This window comes from Myripristis murdjan, chromosome 18, assembly GCF_902150065.1.
Source record: "Myripristis murdjan chromosome 18, fMyrMur1.1, whole genome shotgun sequence".
NCBI classification, from domain to species: domain Eukaryota; kingdom Metazoa; phylum Chordata; class Actinopteri; order Holocentriformes; family Holocentridae; genus Myripristis; species Myripristis murdjan.
In genome coordinates this window covers 22116234-22139041 of record NC_043997.1, presented here as the reverse complement: position 1 = coordinate 22139041, position 22808 = coordinate 22116234, and the positions used below count along the sequence as shown (strand labels likewise).

Here is a 22808-nt window from a genome sequence, read left to right as displayed (position 1 = left end):
AAAGGCTAAAGGCTGTTTTTCTCAGTTCCTGAAAAGTTGACATTTCCTCAATATACGGTTTTCACCCGACAGCTGCAACTCGTCATAGTATAAATATGCATATTTACAACATAACACGATTCATCTCTGCCAACGTATTTGGCAAGGTAATCAGCACCTGGTTCTCAGGTGACTAATTTAATAGGTTCAATCTGCTATGTGCTTGTGATGACACAGTACACCCATACACTGACAACAGATCACAAAGACATTAATTAAGAAGTTAGTCATCGAAGTAGCTGTGTGTACTGGGAATACAAATATAACAAGAAAACATATGTTATAATGATGTTTATACTTGCATGTCACACTTTCAGACACCCTGTATTATTGCCAAAATAATCATATTATTTTCTTAGTCTTTCTTATTCTAGAAATTTCCCAGAAAACTCTGTAAATCCATCTTTACTGAACTTCTCTGACCTCACAGCATGTCTCCTCTTCCATCTTCCTCCCCCTCCTCATTCAGGGGCCTGATATCCTTGAACTCTAGTGACACATACTACCTGGAGCCAATCAGAGGCTTGGATCCTCTCCACCATTCACTGTTGAGCACCGAAGAGCTGCAGATTAAAGGTGGACACTGCAGCCACGGACATCAGACCAGCCACCCGAGCCAGATCTCTGACCTCCTAAAGCCATTGCATCCAAGGGTGAGTGTCCACATACCTGCGCCACTCCAGAAAACATATTAGGCTGACATATCACTTTGTCAGTTTAGCATGTAGTGTTGTCACCATAGCACAATTTTGTCTTCAGTACCAGCACAAGTTTAAGATCTAAAAATTCAAAGCTACTGTGATTTCATGTAGTATTTGCCATCTTTGGAGCATATTTTGCTCAAGGGTTTTTGATGCTGGTTGGATGTTAGCAAAATGATTCCAGTTCTGATTTGGCTCTTGTCTCCAGTTTTGTCAACTAGTTAAACAGACTTTTTGATGCTGCTGGCATGTGTCACTTGTTTGACTGCTGCAGTTCAATATCAAGAACCAGACTGACGCTGTGTCTACAGCCACCCTTCTTCTTCTTTTTAAAGCCGTGGGAAACTTGAATTGAATAACCTTTATTTTCCCCTGATGTTACAGTTGATTGCTTTTTAGAAAGTCACCAAGATTTGAAAGATCACCGAAGCCTTTTCATGGATGTAACATCTCAACCACAGCCAGGTGGTTGGCCTATATTTGCCATTTTAGCTGGTTTGCTCTAATTTGGGCAAATGACACAGCAATACATCATATGTAAACAACTCCTTGTGGAAATCTTTGATAAAGATTTGTTGAAACAGTGGCGCTGGTACACCTGTTTTGATCAGTAGTTTCCACTTCATTTAAAATCTGATTTCAGAGGACATGCTGGTTGTGTTAAAGCAAAATTGAATTTTGGCTGAGTGTTTTGTTGTATAGTTCCCTGGGTGTTACATGAGTCCACATGGTGGTGAATATCCTTATTACCTGTTGTATTTCTATTTCTCCGTTCACTTCCATAGTGCGGCAAAACAGCTCTGAACAGTTTTAGCACATAAGGAAACATGAACAAAGCAGATTATGCCAATATAAAAAACAATAAGTACCAGTACCTTTTTGTTGTTTGTTTTTGAGGAAACTCAATTGTTCTTTTCTTGTAATATTTCTATTTGAATTGGAAAGTAGATCCATCAGGTAGCTTCAGCAGGAAACTTCCATATACCAGCCTTGCACCAGGAAGAAACAACCTGATAGTACTTTGGCAAATAACTGAAATTACACAAAAGGATACCAGAACTTGTTTATGTTGGCATAATCTATTTTTTTTTTCTTTTTTCCTGCATTCGTTTATGTATGCGAAACATATTATTTCGGGTCCAGTTCTATTTGTACATCCGTACTGCTTTACTGCAGCTAGCCAGAACAGTTACAGGTCTGGTCAGCAGGTGAGTGACAGCATGTGGAAAGCAAATGGTGGTTTCTGTATTATGTATGTAATGAAGGAGGATTTATATGAATACTGCATCTTCTACAGCCCCTGGTGGTCTTTATTAAATCCCAAACGGCAACAAAACAAAACAACTGAAAATAAATTCTTTCAATTTCCTGTGGCCTTAGCTGTTGTACATTGTGATACACTGTTGTGCACATTTCCACCTCCTAAAGTTGATGGTGAAATTGAATTTTAGTTTGCACAACACAATACTCACAAACTGAGTATTGACATCAGTGTTTACCTTTTTCAGTGAAAGTGGATATTGGTGTGGGTCAATACCCAAAAGCATTTTTTGTCCTCTCTGACCATGTCTAGTCAGTATGTTTTTATTGTTGCTATTTATTGACCAGGGAAATAAATCCAGCATGGCATGGGAGGATTTTACTTAACAGTCTATAAAACCTACGGTGACATCTGACTCACCCTGAAGGAGCTTCTAATCCAACGAAAATCGTTTCACCAGTCTGTCTTTCAATAAAAAAGCAGTAGTGATTGTCTTAATGCTGGTTCAGTAGCTTTTCCATGAACAAAAAAAAAACTGAATATGGGAAATTGTTTTCATTTATTTCAAGTGTTAAATATTGGCACAAAAGTTCACCATCAGTATCCACTTTCAGAAACCTAGACCAGAGAAAGTCTAAAACAAACCAGATAGAGACAGATTGGGAAATGGCAGCAGACAAAACTTCTCCACAAGTTTACTTTGACATTTGCAGATTGTTGTTTCTCCCTCCGAAGCTGCTCAAACAAAACAAACATTGGAAGGTACATAGCACATACCGAGCTCAATACCGTCTCCAGGCCAGACACAGCTCCAGATGACACTGCAAATAAAACATCCACGTCTAAAAAGATTTTGTTTTCTGAAAGGATGTTTTCTGAGCCCATAGTGGAGCAGATATATCAAATCTGAAAATCACTAAAATTGGACACACATGGTTTTCACTGGGCAACAGCATTTTGAATTGGACTATTACACAGCTGAAGGAAATCACCAATCACACGAGCACAATCGGATCTGCAGACGAAACAGTCATCTTTGTTATATGAAAACACAATACAGGATTTCCCTTGGTGCCATTTCAGAACTCAAAGTGTCTCCTGCACCACCTGGAAATGGGTGGAATTATGCCTTTGCTTGTTTTGTTGGGTCGCTTTACCCCCCCAAATATGAGTCTATTTTGATGTCACTCCATAGACAGCAAGAAAGACGAAACACAAGTCCAATTTACTCAGCTGCGGGCCTAGATGATAAAACAGCTCCTCGGTGGGCCCTTCTGGCTTCCTCTGTTTCGACTGGGACCAAGAGGAGAAATGTTTTTTGTTCGCTCTCCTTTATCCTTCTCGTATTTTTTCCAGCATTCATCATTTTGCCATTTACCTTCTCAATCGGTGCAAACTGGCTTCCTCTTTTTCTCACCTTCCCCTTTCTCATACGGTAAAGCCCTCTCAGCTGTGTACCTGCACATCATCCTTTTCCCGTCTTTCTTTATCTTCCTCCCTCCCGCGCCATACCTCTTGGCTCTCCAAATTCCCTCGACCGCCACCCATTAATCCTGCATTGTTATGCAGAAATGCCAGCAGACCCCAGACTGAGTCTCCAGGCTCTGGACACTATTTGCCTCTCAAATAAACAATGAAATGTGTGTGTGTGTGTGTTTGTGTGTGTGCAGCGGCTGCAGGGTAAAGAACTCCACAGGCCGCCATGGCAGCACAGCAGATCCCCTGTTGTTTCACAATATTGGTGTCAAGTCTGGACCAAGCCAAGGCTGCAGTCTTGCTACGCATAAATCAATGGTTTTTAATTACTGCAGAGCTTTTCCCTAATGGCTGTAATCAAGTATTAGCAAGGCGGAAACTTAATGATGGAAACATATCAGGAATCGTAAAGCTTTGTAAACAAACAGCTGTGTGGCTGCTAGGTTTTCATGCTAATTGGGGTTTTTCCCTCTTCATGTGCCATGCTGTGAACTGATAATCAGTACCTTTAAATTTCACTATTTCATATCAAAAAATTCCTGTGTTTCCTTTGACTTTGGAAAAGCCTTTAATGCAGTGTTTAGACCATAGAATACAAAAACTATCCATTGAAACCCAGGATGACAATAATTATCCTAATTGTCAGAATAACATTCATATTAATGTGGAATCTAATGCACGATTTATCCAAAAAAGCTGAACCTTGGCCACTGACTAATGTGAGACAGACAATAAGAGTGTAGGACAGTCTTTTCTCCAATGGCGCTAAATGAGGCTACAGGGCTAAATGCTATTAAATGATCACTAAATTTGATTCCAAATATTTACCAGTAACTGAACTATAACTAGCACTGTTACACGGCTCAATATTTATAAAGAAGACAGAATTATAAGTTTACAGGAAATCCATGGTTGTAAAAGGATGTCAGGTTCAGAGGATTTCCACTAGCATTGGGGCTATATTCACCAAAGTACAGTAAAAATCACTTAGAAAACTGATTTTCTGGAAAAGTTACATTGACCACTGTTCATTTGACACTGTTAAGCCCAGTTTTAGAGCTCTACATCACCCCCTGGAGGTGGACTCACATCTAGATGGATTTGGAATATATATATTCTTTCTGGTCTAACTATAATAACCATGCCCCCAACTTCCCTTTTTCATCTCAGGTAAAAAGGAATGCCTGGGGCACCACCAAGTACATGGAGCTGTACATTGTGGCTGACAGCACACTGGTAAGCTTTAACAATAATTACCCACCTACCCCTTCACAATGTGATGCCCTGCTGGTGCACCACATTTGTCCACTGACGTCAAACAGCCATCAAATGATGCAGAAGGGGGGAAGCAGAGCCCGAATCTTGGACAATTATCTCATCCAGGCTAATGGAGCTTTTTCGTACTGAGTGCTGAGAGCGAGCGAGCCACTGCCATAATAGTGATGCTGATGCAAAAGCATGTGGACACCAGCAAGACGGATTTGTCTGTTTAATGAGGGAATGTTTTTAGGTGTGGCCTAATGGTAGAAGAACCTTTTAATAGACACCGAGCAGCCAGTGATGCTCTGCTATGTCTTCATAAAAGTTCGTTTTGGGTTCCGGTTGACTAATGTCTGGTACATTAACGCCATGGTAACAGTACATGGCGACTGATAAGGAGGTTTTAGAGTATGGACCACTTCTTTTATAATTGGTGTAATTATGATGATGGAGTAGGGCAGGACTGGCAAAGCGGTACTTGTTGGGTCATTAATTTATTTCCATGGTTCATTTGTCTCCTCAGGAAACTTTTGAAAGGATTCACCCTTTGTGTTATCTGTCTTTCTGACCAATGGCTGTATTCTTGCCACTAATACTGTCCCATCTTCCCTGTCACCCAGTATAAACGGCAAAATAAGGACTATCAGAAAACCAAGCTGAGGATAATGGAAATTGCCAATTACGTGGATAAGGTAAGCCAGATGTGGTTGCCAACCCCAGCATGCAATTCTACAGGGAATAAGCAGAACTAAATTCAAGAGTGTCAAACTAATACATACTGTCGTACAGTGAGTTAGTCTGGCTTCCTGAATCACGGTTGTCACATAAGGCCTTGTATCCATATGCTGAGATTCTCTTTCATTCATTACTAATCTGGTGCGCCCCCTCCAAGTTTGTCAGCTTTTGCTGTGCCACGGAAATTACTGAAGTGATTGGAAATGACATTCTGTTGAACAGTGCAAACAAATACCTGCTATTGGGCCTCGCAGGGATTGTTTAACCACGCTGTGATTTAATCTAAGTGGTCCTTCAACAGCCCTTCACAGCTTGTGTAGAAAAGATTGAGAAACGTTGTGTGACCAGACTATGTTATGGGATCTTATAGCAAGACGGAGAACAAATATGCGTATATATGTGTGTGTTTGTGTGTGTGTGTGTGTGTGTTTTTGTGTGTTCAGTTCTACAGGGCTCTGAACATCCGTGTGCCTCTTATCGGGCTGGAGATTTGGACTGAGAGGGATCAGTGTATTGTTACCGAGGAGCCCAACGCCACCCTCTGGTCTTTCCTCCAGTGGAGACAGAAGTTGAAATCCCGCAAGAAACATGACAACGCCCAGTTGCTCACGTAAGCAACAACATCAGTATCAATATCAGAAATTTCACCTAAGACCAATATCCAATCCAGCCCTGAGTAACATTTTAGGACTTTTTAATTTTCTCCAGTTTTGGCACACAAAAGCTTATTATTAATTTGTCCAGTGATTACAGCTGGACGATGTAGATAAAATTAAATATCATGGTATTCTTGGCCAAATACCTTGAGATCAATATCTTAACAATATTGTAGGGACTATTTGTGCCTCCACAAATGTTTACACAGATTTGCAGAATGGTTTGTTGCAATGTAAAAGGTGGGTAAATTGTGGTAAATTGCCAAACAATGTTGGTATGGTCCTTTAAGGGTATTTTTGAAGTAGTTATTGAGGGAGAGGAGAGGGTTACTGATACTTTTCTTACCCATATTTTTCTAGCCAGTCTGGGAATTCAAACTGGCACCCTTTTGATTACAAACCTGCTTCTCCACCCCAGGAATTTTCAGCTATGTGCTGTTTTCTTTCGGACCACACACTACAGCAGCTAATTTCACGGATTAGTTTTCTCAAAATCTGTTCTTACACATTCTTGTGTCCTCAATGTATTATCACCATAAAACTTCCACCATATTCCATCATATAACTCAAAGGATGCAGGTCCTGGAAGATTTCCTGCAAACTGCATCAGGCTGTGACTTGAGAACAAGAACAACCGGGAAACCCCAAGATTCACTGCAGAAACAATGCAGCACATCCAAACAGCATAACTGTCTATTGTACAGAGATGGTAAAATCAGCAGGGAAATTGAACAGCTGTGTTTCTTAATTAATCATGCGACGTCAGACACACAGCTCATCTCCCAATGTAATGCTTCTCTGCTCGCTTTCTCGAAAAGTTCACTCTTTCCGAGGCGGCTTGGGAGGATTTGTTCTCCACAAGGACAAAGGTGTATCGACTTCTCAGGTTTGATGTTCTCTTCATCACACCTTTGACCCGAGAGTAGGAGCTGATCGGCGCAATCACCAATTCAGTGTTTGTTTTGAATGAAACCCTGCTTCTTGGCTGATTCTTGGCTCTCCAAACGTTAAAGCACATGAGTTCGTAGGCTTCATTCTACCTTAAATTAAATCTGGGGCCATATTCCAGAAACTTGCTAACTTGCAGACCTTATTTAACTGTATGGTAGCCGTACTAATTAGGGTTAGGATCAGATTTAGGAAAGTAATCATAACAGATGAACAGTTCCAAAGTCAATGTTCCCATCCTAACTTAAGATAGGTAAAGCGTGCTACATAAGCATACTAGCTTCCCAAAATCTTAAATAAGTCCTCCTAACTTTAGGACAAGCATTAAGGCATCCCATTTCATTTTTCTACCAGGCAGTGTTAGTATGGCTACACTTTTACTGCTTATATGCAACCAACAACATTTCGGCAGGCGGAACTTAAGCCTTGTTCAGACCTCCAGCCAGATTGTGTCCAGATTGAAAGACACATGAAATACAATTTTTGCAAATCGGAATCAAAACAAATTTGATTTGTAGGTGGTTAGACATGCGATTCCATTCGGATTTCCACAGATCTGTCTCAGTCCAGACTCCCTGGCCTCTCAAATAGCATTTCAACGCAGAACACAATGACAACGTCAAATCCAGAGTGAGGGAAGTGCATCAAGCCAGAATCTATGCTGCTACTAGCAGAGCTTTATGGAGGAGAACACAGGGGACAACGACTATAGGCAGATGGTGAAATACATTGTCTGCACTTTGGGGGGAGGCTTTTGTACATTTCTCATGCTTCCATGATGGAATACTGCCCCAGATTCCTTTCACATCCTCCCGTACTTGCTTCCCATCAGTTTAAGCTCCCTGTGGCTCTCAATAACTTAAACACTCCCAACCTTTGGTCTAAACAGCCCAAATAATTTCAGACTTCGTTAAAAATCAAATTGACAAATGATTAGCTAAACAGGGTTTTTATTAACCAAAAGATCTCGCTTCAGTTAGGTATAATTGGGGCTGAACACTTGAGCGCACCGACAGCACAGCTTGGCTGCTGGTGTGCACACACCCACACACACCCAAGACACATGAATACACTTACACATAACACATCCATAACCAGTCAATTGATGGCCCCTCACGCTTTGTAATTAGCTTTGGAGATACCGGAGGGCCTATTTTGTTTGGATTCATCAGACAGTGCTTGATTTTGTTTTTGGATGCTAAGTGACAACTGCCAAGAGACCGCACGGTGGATTGAGGTTCTTCGCACGGCATCTCCTGCATCTGACAGGCTTATCATGACTGCCACCGCGCAATACTGTTGCATCTGCAATCAGTGTGCAGCCACCGTGCAGCCAGCAAGTCAATAGGGAGGAGACTAAGGTTAAGTGATTTTTTTCATCGTGCACGTGTGTGTGCGTGGGTGTTTGTTTGTGTGACTCTTACAGAGGAGTGATTTTCAAGGGGACCACCATCGGGATGGCACCGTTGGAGGGGATGTGCAGCCTGGAAAACTCCGGAGGCATCAATGTGGTACGTGGGTCAAGAGGAAAGAATTAAACTTTCTTCTCTTTCATTCGCCGTCCCTTCCTCTCTCAGCCCCCCGTTCTCTTTTCATGCACAAACACTCCAGCTCTTTATCCCTCAATCTTTTCTCCCAGCTGGAGTCCATTCTCTATTGATTGTATCATGCACATTTGTCTGTTTGTGTGCATTTGTGTGTGTGTGTGTGTGTGAGTGTGTGTTCTTGTATTGTACAAGAGATATGAGAGATGATAAAATCCTCCAAAATTACAACTTGCTACTCCACACTTTTAAATGGGGTCTTATTTTTGGCAGTGGGTTTAGAGTAACAGTAGGATTAGAACAGGGATTAGGATTAGACTTTAGCAGTGGATTTAGGGTCAGAACTGGGATCAGGATTAGAGTTTTGGGGTGGGTTTAGGGTTGGAACTGGGATTATGATCAGAGTTTAGGAGTGGGTTTAGGACTAAAAATAGAATTAGGTTCATTTTACAGTAAGGGTTAAGGTTAGGCATGTAGCAGTGAGGGCTTAAGGGTTACAGAATGATGGTTCATATTTTCCAAGCATAACGATTATTAAATATCATAGAAAGCATGTCAGAATAAGAGAGGGCAACCCCATTAATTTCTGTGTCCATTAGCCAAATCCAGTACGGTGATGGGTTATTTCATGGTGAGATTATGGGAAAAGAACGTAATACCACAGGAATGCGTTGTAAGTACACATTTGTATAGTTTAGTGTTGATGTTGCGAGCTAATACTACCATAGTTAACTTTATTGCTAAGAATGCTGGTTATTATGGGTGTAAGATTTTTTTTATTGTACTTAAAAGCAACTTTTCCACTGAGTTTTTTAATTTTTTCATCAGGCTGAACTGATACAAGAAATGCCACAGTTTCAGTGTTGTACAGCCTTACATTATCATGGCAATCTAGCCCCTGCAAGTTTAACACCAACGAGGATTTTCAACTTGGTGTATAGTTCCTTTATGATTTTTATGTTAAAAGTAAAAGTGTTTGGTTTGTTTGTTTGTTTGTTTGTTTTTTTGGTTGAGATATGAGTCCTGTTATACAGGCCTATGTTCTAAAAGATCAACAGTAGAGGTGTTACCAGTGACATTAATTAAGGTTCTGTTCCTTTTACATGTATCAGAGCCTCTGTTAGATCTAAATGGAACTGAACCTTAATTAATGCGATGAGTAATGCTGTGTTTACCTGCTATCAGTGTCGAAATGGCTGCTGTGAAAAAGGAGTATTGTTTTCATTTTCATATTTAGCTCAAGTCAGTTTTGATATCAGCACTCACTTTCATCTTGTGATGGAAGCACTTGTAGTGAAATCCGCAGTGTTTCAGTCAGTAGGGATGGGATAGTCCTGTCTTTTGCAGCTGGATTTTTACATTGAAATCTTGCCCAGTGCAGCTTTAAAAAGTCATCGAGTGAACGCAGTCAGTCTTGAAGACACCATGCTGTAGCCATATGCATGTGTTTGTGCGACTGTGTGACTCCATATGCATGCAGCACTCGGAGTGAATGGGGAAGGCCGGAGAGATCGATGGCTTTTCCGAGCCTGATTAGCTTCTAATAGGCTATTAGCTCTCCTCCTCTGGGCAGAGGTGGCCTGTGGAATCCAAATGTACTGTAGCTGCCTGAGATCTGGAGTCACTATTCACCGCCACAGAACCAGCACTCACTTCAAACAGCACTCGTCTTATCTTTGTGGTTTGGCCCTGGGTGCACAGAGCTACCTCCGTGCACTAAACAGCATGTTATGGGATCCAAATTCCACTGTATAATATTTGCATTTTTTCAGGAGGCACATACAGTAGCGAATGCATCTCCACTCCAAACCACATGCATAATTCAAAAGAACAGTTAAGAAGGAATGACAGGTTTCTTGCATAGTGGATCAAAGACAGCTAATTACGTCTGAATGTAGTTACTGATGTGTGTGTGTGTGTGTGTGTGAGAGTGTGTGTGTGAGTGTGTGTGTGTGTGTGCATGCATGCGTGCCTGTCTGTGTTTTCTGTGTGAGAACTAGTTTGAGTTACAGACCTCTAGAGGAAGTCTATTTTGTCTGATATTTGGCTTAGTTAAGGGTTGTGATTTGGGTTACAAACAGGATTAGGTTAGGGAAAAGTTTAAGATGAATTTGGAGTTAGGACTTGGGTGTAGGGTTAAAGGAAATGTTTTGCTGTTCCGGTGATGTATTTTTTCTTAGTCACGTAACTGTCCAAACAGACGTAAATGTCACATTGAGATATTTCCAGCACTGCTCCAATGGAACTGGATAGCACAGCATTGTTTAGCTATCTAAAACTTCAGTGGTAAATGTCAGGTTTTGATGACAGATCCTCAGAATCAAAGGGCTTCTTTGCAGCAGTTTCTTCCCATTGTAGACGAGAAATGTTCTGTTTTGAGTAACAGGTAAAAGTCGCTAACTGAAGTAGAAGAGCTGTTGAGCATCACAGGTTGGTGAGATCTAAAAGCTTCCAACAGGGAATTTTTCCACTCAGATTGTAATTTAGATTATATTCAGGTTTGGGTTTGGGTTAAAGGGATAGTTTACCCATTTTGAAAAAAATTACTTTCTTTCACTTCCACCCCATCAGTTATGTAGGACAATAGTGGTGCTATCTTCCTCTCATCGTTCTCATTGCTTCCATCCAGCCAGTATCCAGCACTCAGTAATGATGAGAGGAAGATAGCACCACTATTGTCCTATCTAACAGCTGGGGGAGAGTGATATAATTTCTTTTTTTTTTTTTTTTTTCCAAATGAGTGAACCTTAGTTTAGGGCTCGTGAATTCACTTGAAAGTTCTCCCAAGTAAAATAAATAACAGCTCTTTCATGTTCCTCACACAGGACCACTCCGACCTTCCCATCGGTGCTGCGGCCACCATGGCCCACGAGATTGGCCACAACTTCGGCATGAGCCACGACCACGAGGGCTGCTGCGTGGAGGCCACGGCCGAGCAGGGAGGCTGCGTGATGGCTGCTGCCACCGGGTAGGCAACGCATGCTTCAGCGGACACCCTCCCACACAGCGCTACTGTCGCTGGCAGCTTGACGGGTGAATGACGAGTTCATCAGCACCCAGAAGAAAATTTCACGCATTGACGGAGCAGCCTTATTAAATCATGAAAAGGATTGGGGTTGCTGTCATGTCGCCTCAGATTTTCGATAGAGTCCAAATGTATTGTTGTAGCTTTGCCATGGATCGTATATCAGGAAACCACTTTACCTCACACCAGAGAAAGAAAAAACACTGAATGACTTTGTATACAGACCCAAAATGCATCAGTGTACCAGCTAGAAAAACAAGGATCTTTTGATCTTAGCAGTTTTCATTACATCCCTGGCGGTACTTAAAGCTTTTATTTTCCATTTTCAACATGTCCACATCCACAGTGACATGGCCCCCCTACACAGTGAGCTCAAGTGGAACCTGTAGGTGCTCATGATCCTTTTCTTGTCCCAGGCATCCATTTCCACGGGTCTTCAGCCGTTGCAGCAAGCGAGACCTGGACAGCTACTTCCAGAAGGGAGGCGGCATGTGTCTTTACAACATGCCCAACATGAAGGACCTGGTGGGGGGGAAGAGGTGTGGAAACGGCTTTGTGGAAGATGGAGAGGAATGTGATTGCGGAGAACCTGAGGTAAGAGGTTTAGCTTAGTTTCTCGTGGTTTGTGCCTTAAACTGCCTGACTCATGGACTTGTGGATCTTTCCACAAAGAATAGGCTGCTATAAATCTGTACCATCATAAAATGCTCCTGCTCTTTCCATGTAGGAAGTCAAATTTATCTTCGTTCCGAGGTGAATGGAAAACTCTAGTTACCAGCAGAGTCGGCTGCTATTTTGAATTACATCAGCAGAGCAGCTGTAGTTTGACTGTACAGGCTCCAAATCATTCTGTTTTACTCGGTGCAACCAACCACTGCTCTGTTTATCTGTTTATCTGTTTTTCTGTTTTTCTGTTCTGAATAAGCTGCGATTATTGCCAGACATATTCTGCATGAGCTGGTTTTACCTGCTGACCTTTGCAGAATACAAAGTTTTTATCTTTTGACCTATTCTGATTAAGATGTTTTTATTCTGTAACCTTCTCTGAATGAGCTGTTTTCCTTTTTTGACTTACTCTGAATAAACTGTTTTCATCTGTTAACCTAAAAAAAGGGGAGAGAAGTTACAGCCTCTAGCCAGTGTTTGGAGGTTTTATCATTTTTCATCTCATTTCTTTCTCCCTTTTCCTACTATGGTCAGTTCATAGTGTGATGGCTGAACAAATGCGGTTGAAGCACCTTTTAATTGTTTAAGATCGTGCCAATACAGTTCTAGGCAGCAAGTATGGAAGTTGAGTAGCACTTGGATCAGCACCCATATTGGCTCGTGGACTTATCAAGTACTCGCATCCCAACATCGGCTGTGAAAAATTAGTGCATCTCTGGATGTTACCGCAGGAAAACACGTCCGCCCTTATTCTTTAACTTGAGCTTTTGCCTGGCACAGCCTCGTGCCACTTTGGCCTCGTTGTTTATGCGTGACGCATCGTGTTATGCAACAGGTTGGAGTTTGAGCGTTGAAAGTTTCCTCATCTCAGGACGCCGTGTTTGCGTTCAATAGACCCAAAAGGTTAAGTAAACCCTCTCTGGTTCAAGCAGCGGTGCAAATTGAAAACAGAGGAAGCAAATTGGTAGCTGACAGCAGCAACGCCGCTGACGGGCTGTTTGTTATGACTCCCACTCAGAGCGTGGCTGACAGTCAAGCACAGGCTGCTGACAAGCCACCTGTTCTTAGCATTGCAAATGAGACGAGCAACAGAATGCCGCTTAATGGTCTCACCTTGTGATTCTCCCTCCCCCTCGCCCGAGACAAACGAACGATACACCTCCCCGACAAACATATGGGTGTTTATTTCCTGCTGATCATAAACCAAGTGCAAACTCTTTTTTCAGAGTCGGGGAACAAACTTAAAAACCCCTGCAGGACCAAATGTACAGCAACTGGCGTTTCTCACGAAGGACAGGGGATTTCAGGGTCAAAGAGAAGGCCACCAAGCCATGAACTGTCGAGGAGAAACATCATTTTATCTATTTCCATGTGAGATTTTGACAATCTGACAAGACTGGTTTTTATTTAGTTAGTCTGGGAAAACTCATGCAGGGGCAGTTTGGAGGCTGAAACATTTCAATTCTAAAAAACAGTTGTTTTCAAGTGAGTGTCACTCGGTCTGTCTTTTTTTGTTTGTTTGTTTGTTTTTGTTAATGTTGATTTCACCCATAATCCCTGCTCTATTCTCTCCTAACGGTATAATTGGTTTCTTATATATATTTTTTTTCATCCCTCAACTCCCACATTCGTTTCGAGTATAACTGTGGCTCAGCGGAGGGCGCCATGGCAACGGCAGATGTCATCTTCATTTTTTTGTTGTGTGACACGAGAGCAGTGGCAAAGAAACGTCTCTGGGTTTTTTCTTCTTGACATTTGTTGCAACTTTGACATGTCAGTCAGCTCCTCACCCCTCCGCCACCTCTGAACTGCTACTCAGCAATGCCTGATGGGGAGTGTGTATGTGTGTGTGTGTGTGTGTGTGTGTGTGTGTGTGTGTGTGTGTGGGTGGGTGGGTGTGACGAATATATAGATTGAGGCTGGGTTGGACAAGTAGTGGACTTGAGAGTGTGGGTGTCTACGTTTAGGCAGTGGAAGAGCTGCATTGATTTAGGTTTGATAACAACAAGAGGTGTGTGTGTGTGTGTGTGTGTGTGTTTGTGGTGACTTTTTCCAGGAGTGCACGAATGACTGCTGCAATGCTAACAACTGCACTTTGAAGGAGGAGGCACAGTGCGCCCATGGTGTCTGCTGTGAGGGCTGTAAAGTAAGACACACATACATGCACACACACACACACACACACACCTCACATACACACAAACACACAGCGTGGCGTGGGCGGAAACTCGCCTCTTTCGCAATTGTGTTTCAGTATCTCCTGCATCTAGTTCATTTTGAATCGGTGCGCCAGTGTACTGACACACTCCATCTACTGAGTCTTTGTCGAGTCTCATCAGCGCATCGCCTGTCATCTTCAGATCACATGAACGTTTTTCATCTCTCTTCTCATGTCGGTGTTCAAATGCAAAATCCTGACGTTCCAGTCTGATAAAGAGCATTATTAGCTGGAAATCCAGTTTGTTTTAACCTGACACACAAGACAAAATGCCAAAGACAGTGTGCAATAACATGCAATATTTGGTGAGGAAGAGAAATGACTGCCTCATATCCCCTATTATATGCTGCAATTTCATTTTCTCCATATTCTCATTTTTCCTCTTATTTGTTATATATTGCACCTATATTAATATCGTCCGAACTCATTACATGGGAGCCAGTGTTGCATTTTTTTAGTATGTTCTCATATCTGACATAGTTTTCATTATTTTTTCCTCCAAAGATCCTACTCCAGCTGCCACTGTTATTTTACTCCACACACTTCTACTTTTTTATTGACTTTGTTTTTATTTTGTTATTTAGTTGATCTAGTTTCTTCACTCAGCTGCAGTAACTTAAACTGCTTCCTAAGAATGATGCATGACTTTTTGATGTTCAGTGCCCACATCAGGCCAGTTTAACACTAAGGGGTGGTTTCCCAGACAGGGATTTAATTAAAACAGGACTAAGCTGTAATCTGGAATAGCTAATCATGGCCTAAAAAGTGACTTCCCAAAAAACATCTTAACTTTAGATTAGTTACTGCTATGGAGTTCTTGATTTAAGGAAGTTTCAACCCTCATAGCTTTGCTGGCTTAGGTAGCCATAACCATATATAGTGATTACAATTAGCATCCAGCAAATTTTAAAAAATCCACCATCTAACCATTTAATAATAAAAAAACGGAAAACATCAATTCCCATGGTCCCTCAGCTGTGGCTGAAAAGCTGTGTACTTGGGTGGCAAGCTCCATAGCTGCAGAGTTTGTTTAAGATGTCAGAGCAACAGCACAGCTAAACAACAATGGCACGCAAAATTTGTGGCTGTAAATTTGTAGATGTAAGTTTTACTGCAGACCTGAAGGAGCTGTGAACTCCCCTCCTCATTAAACTAGAAGACAAAAAACTAGCACCTCAGCCACAAGGTAAAACAGATATATTTGTGTTTAAATGAAGCTCATGTGTTTTATGGTTGAATCCTCCCTTAAATTTTATCTGAAAATCCACCAGATCCACATTTTTCTTGGTTTGGGTGCCACTTTTGATGAGAAGTGGTTATTGCTTTGGTGTTCTGCACAAGCTCTGTGCAATACTAAAGACTCTCAGTGCCGACTGTTGTCTCTTATATTTCTGTTACAGTCTCACATTTATTAATAACAACCCACTGCTGTTATAAAAACATAAAACCCATTGCTTATTCACGATTTTGCCAGGGGTAAGACCCTCACCTCTCACAGGAGTTTAGAAGAGCAAATGTTAAAGATTTCATGAACTTGTTATAGGATGGGTCATGGTTGGACCATATCAATCGTTAAGAGTGTCAAAATGGACTTATTTAGTTATATGAAAGGGTTGTGGATTATTACTTACTTTGAAAACCCTATGATGCTCAAAAAACCTTGACAGTATCTAGAAAAGTCTTTGACCTGAAAATCAGATCATTTAAATCTAGATTAAGATAAATCTATACCTATTTCAGTCCATGACCCAGAAAGTGAATTCGAGTTACTCCACTTTAAAAGGACATTTTAGCTCTGGGAAACCGCCTCTAGAACTTTTATCAAAGTCACACTTGGTTCTAATGCTGATAAGGGTATTTTACTGGCTGGTAACTGGCTTTCTAACCCCCACCACCACATTTTCTCCTTGATGTTGCCCTCTCTGTGCCAGCTGAAGCAGGCAGGTACCATGTGTCGTGGTCCGGCCGGGGCGTGTGACCTTCCAGAGTATTGCACTGGAGCTTCGCCTTACTGTCCCGCCAATGTCTACCTGCTGGACGGCTCCTCCTGTCAATACGGGGTGGCCTACTGTTACAACGGCATGTGCCTCACCCATGAACAGCAGTGCCTGCAGCTCTGGGGTTACGGTATGAACATGTCTTACTCTGTCCAGGGTGCCTGCAGGTCCTTGAAAAGTCTTGAAATGTCTTTGATTCAATTTTATAAACATTAAACCTGTAACCTGTTGGGAAAATAACAGTTGCAGACCAGTCCACCAAACTTTTCACAGGAAACCAGATTATTCACCTTAGCCTCTGTAGAGAGAAATCCACAAAAATCCTTGGATTTACCTGTCCCAACTTCTGTGTAAAAAAAAAAAAAAAAAAAGAAAAGAAAAGGCTTGGTTGCCTCCTTTGTCTTAGATAGCAGCTGCTATCTAAGATAAAGGGGTCTGTTAGAATCATGTAGTCAGTAACTGATCACATGCACACTCCTCCAGTGATTGGTAGTCTGCTGTATGCATGCCTTTGTCCAGACACTCATACAGAATGTCATTTTGGCTCAAAATTAGGGATTTACCAAAATAGGTTTTGAAAGTCAAAACTGATGATTTTGGAATTCAGCCATCTTTAGTTGATATTTTGGGCAAATATTCAATGATGTATTTTAAGTTTGACCATTTTTATTGCCAAAAAATCTACATAATTACTAGTGTTCATTGTTTTCCTCCTTGTCAGGGTAGAAAAACAGCACTGACACCATCATCTGACACTAACTGAAATCCAAATTAATAATAACAAGGATGAGGCCAATTTCGGCTTCGAAGGGGACTTAAAACAGCTGATATTTGGTGCCAGTACTCAATATTTTAAAATGCCAGAAAAAAAAAATACAGGTTTGCAGTGTTTTCCTTCAGTCTTTTGTAAGGATGAAATAGCCTAGACCATCATTGGACATTAAAACTCTCCATTGAAGCCCAGAATAATGAAATCCTTTCAGTGTGACCTCACTAAGGGACCACCTGGAATCATTATGGCTTTTGAATAAAGAATGAATTCCTCAAAAAGTGTCAGTGAATAATTAAATAAAACATATAATAATAAGAGAAAGTCATATTTCAGATTTTACGGATGGTTGGTCCTTTGGTCTAAGCCTACTTTAAGTCCCCTTCTAACATTTGACCTACCGTCATCTCTGTCCTTTTCAGACAGAAACTGTTTGCTAATCATTGGTTCAGCTCAAGCACCACAGTTTATATCAGCCATCTATGGACAATGGCTTTAGAAACTCCAACTGCACATCTTTAAACCACATTAGCATATTTGGTGATAAGGATCTCCTCCCCTGACTTATATTGTTGGCACGCTTACTGATGCATATCAACCACATTTACATATGATAACACACGCCTGATAGGGATCTACACCTTCGACCCCAATCAGCATTTAACTGTCGCCATGTGACAATGTGGAACTTTTGTGATTTTAACTTGAGCTGAAGTTTTACATGGTTCCTGTGTGGGTCGAGAGAATTGCACATTTCTTGATGCTGAGCCCTTTCAAAAACACATCAAATGAACTCAAAAATGTCTGAAGGTCAAAACAAAACTGTTTCTCTCAGTTCCAAAAAGTTGACATTTTGGAGACATAGAGGATATAGATAAAGGTTCTTGGCTGACAGCGATATTTCAGAGTTGATTAATACAAAGTAAGCCTGAATGACAGGAGTTGAGAGTGCTGTCAAAAAATTACTTTTTGAAGAGGGAAGCCACATGAGCTTGTTCATTTTTTTCCTCTCAGTAGTGAGGGCTGGGTTGACCATCATGACAGTCTTCATGCAGGAACACAGTTAGTCAAGGCAATACATTGACCTACCTTATGAGTTAATCTATTTGATGTCTTGTTTGGATTCATTAAAGTGCTTTGCACTGACACACACATCCACTTGCACAACAAATCAGGAATTTGTTACAGATGTCTAGTTGGAAGGAAGGAAATGGGTTCCAGGAGTTGAGAAATTCATAAATGACCACTGTTGTTTGCCCATCCCATGATAAATGATGAGTATCATGAGTTTTCACGTGATGTAACTGGCGGCCACAATGTGTTTCCAGACAGACCAGCATCTTAACAGAACTGAATATACACAGATCATTTCTGCAGTGTTTCTGGCAGAAGTGTCTTTCAGCTCACATAACCCTCATTAAGTTTGTGCAAAATCATTTTGTTAGCTAACTAGGAGGCAACCTGGTCAGCCATCTGATTTACCCACTAAAGTGGCTAGAATAAGCTCCTGTTCGTAATGACTAGTGCTTGTATGTGAACATTAAGGGATTGTTTGGGTTTGGATCAGTAATCAAGGTTTGGATCAGTGGCCCAAAGCTGAAAAAACATTTTGAAGAATGCACAACAGCACACATTTCTGGGATTCATTATTGATGCTTCTTTCCAGCCCTCCTGCTCGCTAACTGGATGGAACTACTTTTTTTCAGTATCACTACTTGACAGCTCCGCTCAGCGCTTTAAGTTTTTATGTTAGATTATTTCAGCTTTGGGTCGCTGCTTGAAATTATGTTGTTTGCTCGGCCAGATAGACTTGGTTCATTCACAGTCGTAGTGAAGCACTCATTGTCACCACAGGGAAGGAGCTGACGGGTCAGACTTGGAGGATTTATTGTGGAGTAGCAAATGACACTATATGGATAAGAACCCAAACTACCATTTTAACATCAGGTGCTCAGCTAAGCGCTCCACACGGGCCGATCGTTGCTAGATTTGCTGCTGCTTGCCTTGGGGGATTAAATTCACCAGAGCGTCTGAAAAGTCAAAACATTTAGTGAAGAAGCCTTCAAGTTAGCAACAACAGACACAACTGCAGAGGCTCTTTCCGGTAAACTGACACGACGCGTTGTGGTTGCAGGAGCCCGGCCGGCTCACGATGCCTGCTTTGAAGACGTCAACGCGGCAGGGAATGCTTTCGGGAACTGTGGCAAAGACGGACAAGGCAACTACATGAAGTGTGAGAAGAGGTGAGAGATACTTTTGACACATCTTACAGGACCACACACACGTGGCAACACCAACATTATCTACTGTTTGTGTTAGAGTTTGATCCATGTGGGCTTTGATGGTCAGCACAGATACCTTTTGTGTTGAATGTTCCAACAGACAGTGTCTGCATTAAATAACTTTAAATCTGAACATTTTGAGGTTCAGTGTATCCTCCAGAATTTTATTTCTGTCAGATTGGATTTATTGTTCGCTTTTATTGGTTTATTGGATTATCTGCTGGGAGCGGTGCAAAGCAGACTGCCAAATAGTGTGATTTGAGGTTCGACTGACGAGGCAACTTTGAACGTGTGGATGAGCAGCGTTAGGACAGCTGAGGAATGTGCAGTGTCACTGTTGCACAGGACTCCCCATCTCTCAGTAAAGGCACATTATGGAGACATTTTAATTAATCTAAAGACAGCCCCAGATATTGGTCTAACCCTAATTTTACTTTCTCTGTGGCACCCGAGTTTGCAAAAATGACTTGATCTCACTGTGCAGCAGGTACAGCATCACAAAAAGTGGAGTACCTCTGATTTGGACCATTGTTTGATGAGCTGACAGAGAAAGCCTCTGTCCCTCTTGCCAACACGCTTCATTGCTTTCATAGTTCTTGTCTCGCAGTGCAGTTGTCGCTGCTGTAAACTACACGCACTTCTTTTCAAAGCTCTGGTGCTCTTAGCTAACACACTTCTGCTGAACTTAGCGATTCTTCCTAAGCACTCCTAACAAAGGCACACTCTCTCTCTCACACACACACACACACACACACACACACAGAACCAGGTCCTCTGTACACTGTCAGCACAGGCCGCTGAGAGACAGCGTCTGTGGCGCAGTGCCAGAGCTAATTAATGGAGCCAAATTAGCGGCTTAGCTATGCAAATGAGGCTGTGGATTAAGGTGGTTGACGGCTGCCTTGTATGATACGCCGCTGCCCAAACCCATTACGGAGTCCCATAGGAGTCATTAGAGTGTTTTCTGGCCACAGTGACTGAGAGAGCTGATTAGAGGATATGTAAATGCACTATCTGCATGTTATTAAGACATGTGAATAGTCTGCGAGGCTCAAGTCATGCAGACGCTATCTGTCTATCATTTAGTAATCCTCTTCTGTTCATTTGCTTTTCTGATGCTAGGCGATGTGTGTGTGTGTGGGTGTGTGTGTGTGTCTTCAGGTGGTGGCTGTCACCGGTTAAAAACAGTCCCTGAATAAAAGTTCAACGAAAGTATGTGTACATTTTTCATCGAGCCTCATTTCCTCCCGTGTGTTTGTCAACAGCGATGCCAAGTGCGGTAAGATCCAGTGCCACAGCGCCGCCAAGAAGCCCAAGGGCACCAACGCCGTGTCCATCGACACCACCATCAAGACAGACGGCATAGAGGTGAAGTGCAGGGGCACCTACGTCTACAGCACCCAGGACGGCCAAGGCGACCTGCCCGACCCCGGCCTGGTCATGACCGGCACCAAGTGTGGAGAGGGCAAGGTGGGCATCCAGGCTTTAAGACACACTCGCTCTTGTTTCCAGCCACACGCAGGCTAAAGTGAATGACAAAGCAGTTCTATTCCTCCAGCATTTAGCATATATTACCTCTTCACAAGCCGTTTCTGTTGAATCCTCTCTGTGGCGGAGCTGACTGTGTAAGTTACAGGGTGCTTAAACACCAGAGGAGAGCAGATTGACAAATTTAAAGATTAAATCTGCAGCTTTGGTCCAAAAAACTTCAGTAAGCCATATAGTAAAGTAATTTATTGAGGTGTGTTTAGTGGTGCTGTCCTCCTCTCATCATCATCAGCTGAGTGCTGCACACTGTCTGGAAAATTGCATTAAAAATTCTCAAAGGAAGAGCTATGTTCTTGAATGAAATGTTATTAAATGTTATTTTTGTCCTCCAACATGCGTGCATGTGTTCAGTGAAGAAAACAAACAATAGTAAATTGAATCAGTGAGCTTGTGTCTCTGGTGGCCACTGCTGCTCTGACACGGAGATACAAGTACACAAATTAACAGATCTCTGCAGATGTTGAGAGATGCACTTTTAAATAGTAATTAGTGCAAAACTAGAATTTGTGTGCACTCAATGGTTGTATGTGAATTTTAAGTTTTTTTTAAGTGATGTTAAACCTTCTTTGAGTGGATTAAGGTGGTTATTGTTCAGAGTGTTAGCTGGGGGGAAGTCCATTTCAATGGCAGGAGGCTAACAGTTAGCATTTGGAGCATCCAGCCATTATCCAGCACTCAGTAACAATGAGAGAAGGATAGCACCACTACTGTCCTACAGAACAGCTTTAACTTACTACTCACCAAAGTGTTCCCATGGCTGTTAGTCAGTTACATTCTCTTATTGAATCGATTACCAAGGTTTTATATCTGACGACTTCATGTGAAACTGAATTTCAGTGGACTGGGCAGGTGTGTCCTGTGTAAAGTGGTTATGTGAGGCAGGAGCTATTATTGTGATCATTACTGGAATATTCCACTCCAAGTAAACCTCGCCTCTGCCTCTCTCTCACAAATACACACACACACATACAGAGAAATGATGATGAATTATGCATGTGAAATACACATATGTGAAAATATACACACATGCGCAGCACAAATATCTGCAGTCACCCCGTTCCACCAGTGAATTTGATTTCTCTGGCTGTCTATATTGCTCCTGCACTGCATTCCATTCACTTGAAAAGCATTTTCTGTATTGTGCCAGGCACAGTGAAAGGACTGAATAGTGCTGCGTGAGTAATATATTATAAATAGGCAGCAAAGAATCTTGTCCGCCATCCAGCATGATGAATCTTGAGTCATGGTATTGAACGGCCTCCTCTTATGTAGAAATGCACACATACATAACAGCAGGCCTCGTCTCCTAATCACACATTCACTCACAAATATAAACTGATTGTGTTTTCAGTTGTGCACCGACAATACAGCAGAAAACACACAGCACTTAAATAAATACTGATGCTAGGATTAGTGCTAATATGACTTATAGTCAGGGGGCATCACAAGGCAAACGGCCACGACTGCTGCTTTTGAGCACCTGTGTTATGTTCTTCTACCTTTTAGACTTTTTCAATATTACTACTCCTGTTCTTGTGCCCCTTTGCAAAGCTGATTTTTTTGGGGGTATTGTTGGCTTTCTATTTTGCAGCCCTGACCTATTTTAATCACATTTGTAAAGCACTTTGGGTTCCTCTGTTGGATGAAACGTATTATATCAATAAAATTTGATCCGCTTTCATT

General features: G+C 41.8%; 1 protein-coding gene across 1 annotated transcript in view; it reads left to right on the top strand.

The window, feature by feature from the left end:
• The window catches only part of adam19a (ADAM metallopeptidase domain 19a), a 168145-nt gene that overhangs the window by 125304 nt on the left and 20033 nt on the right, over nt 1–22808 (top strand). Inside the window, exons 6-16 of the mRNA XM_030075869.1 lie at nt 509–692; nt 4648–4713; nt 5358–5429; nt 5916–6082; nt 8503–8587; nt 11446–11588; nt 12062–12239; nt 14368–14457; nt 16461–16656; nt 19430–19538; nt 20843–21047. Of these exons, the coding sequence (XP_029931729.1) occupies nt 509–692; nt 4648–4713; nt 5358–5429; nt 5916–6082; nt 8503–8587; nt 11446–11588; nt 12062–12239; nt 14368–14457; nt 16461–16656; nt 19430–19538; nt 20843–21047 (1495 nt within the window). The remainder of the gene's footprint in view (nt 1–508; nt 693–4647; nt 4714–5357; nt 5430–5915; nt 6083–8502; nt 8588–11445; nt 11589–12061; nt 12240–14367; nt 14458–16460; nt 16657–19429; nt 19539–20842; nt 21048–22808) is intronic.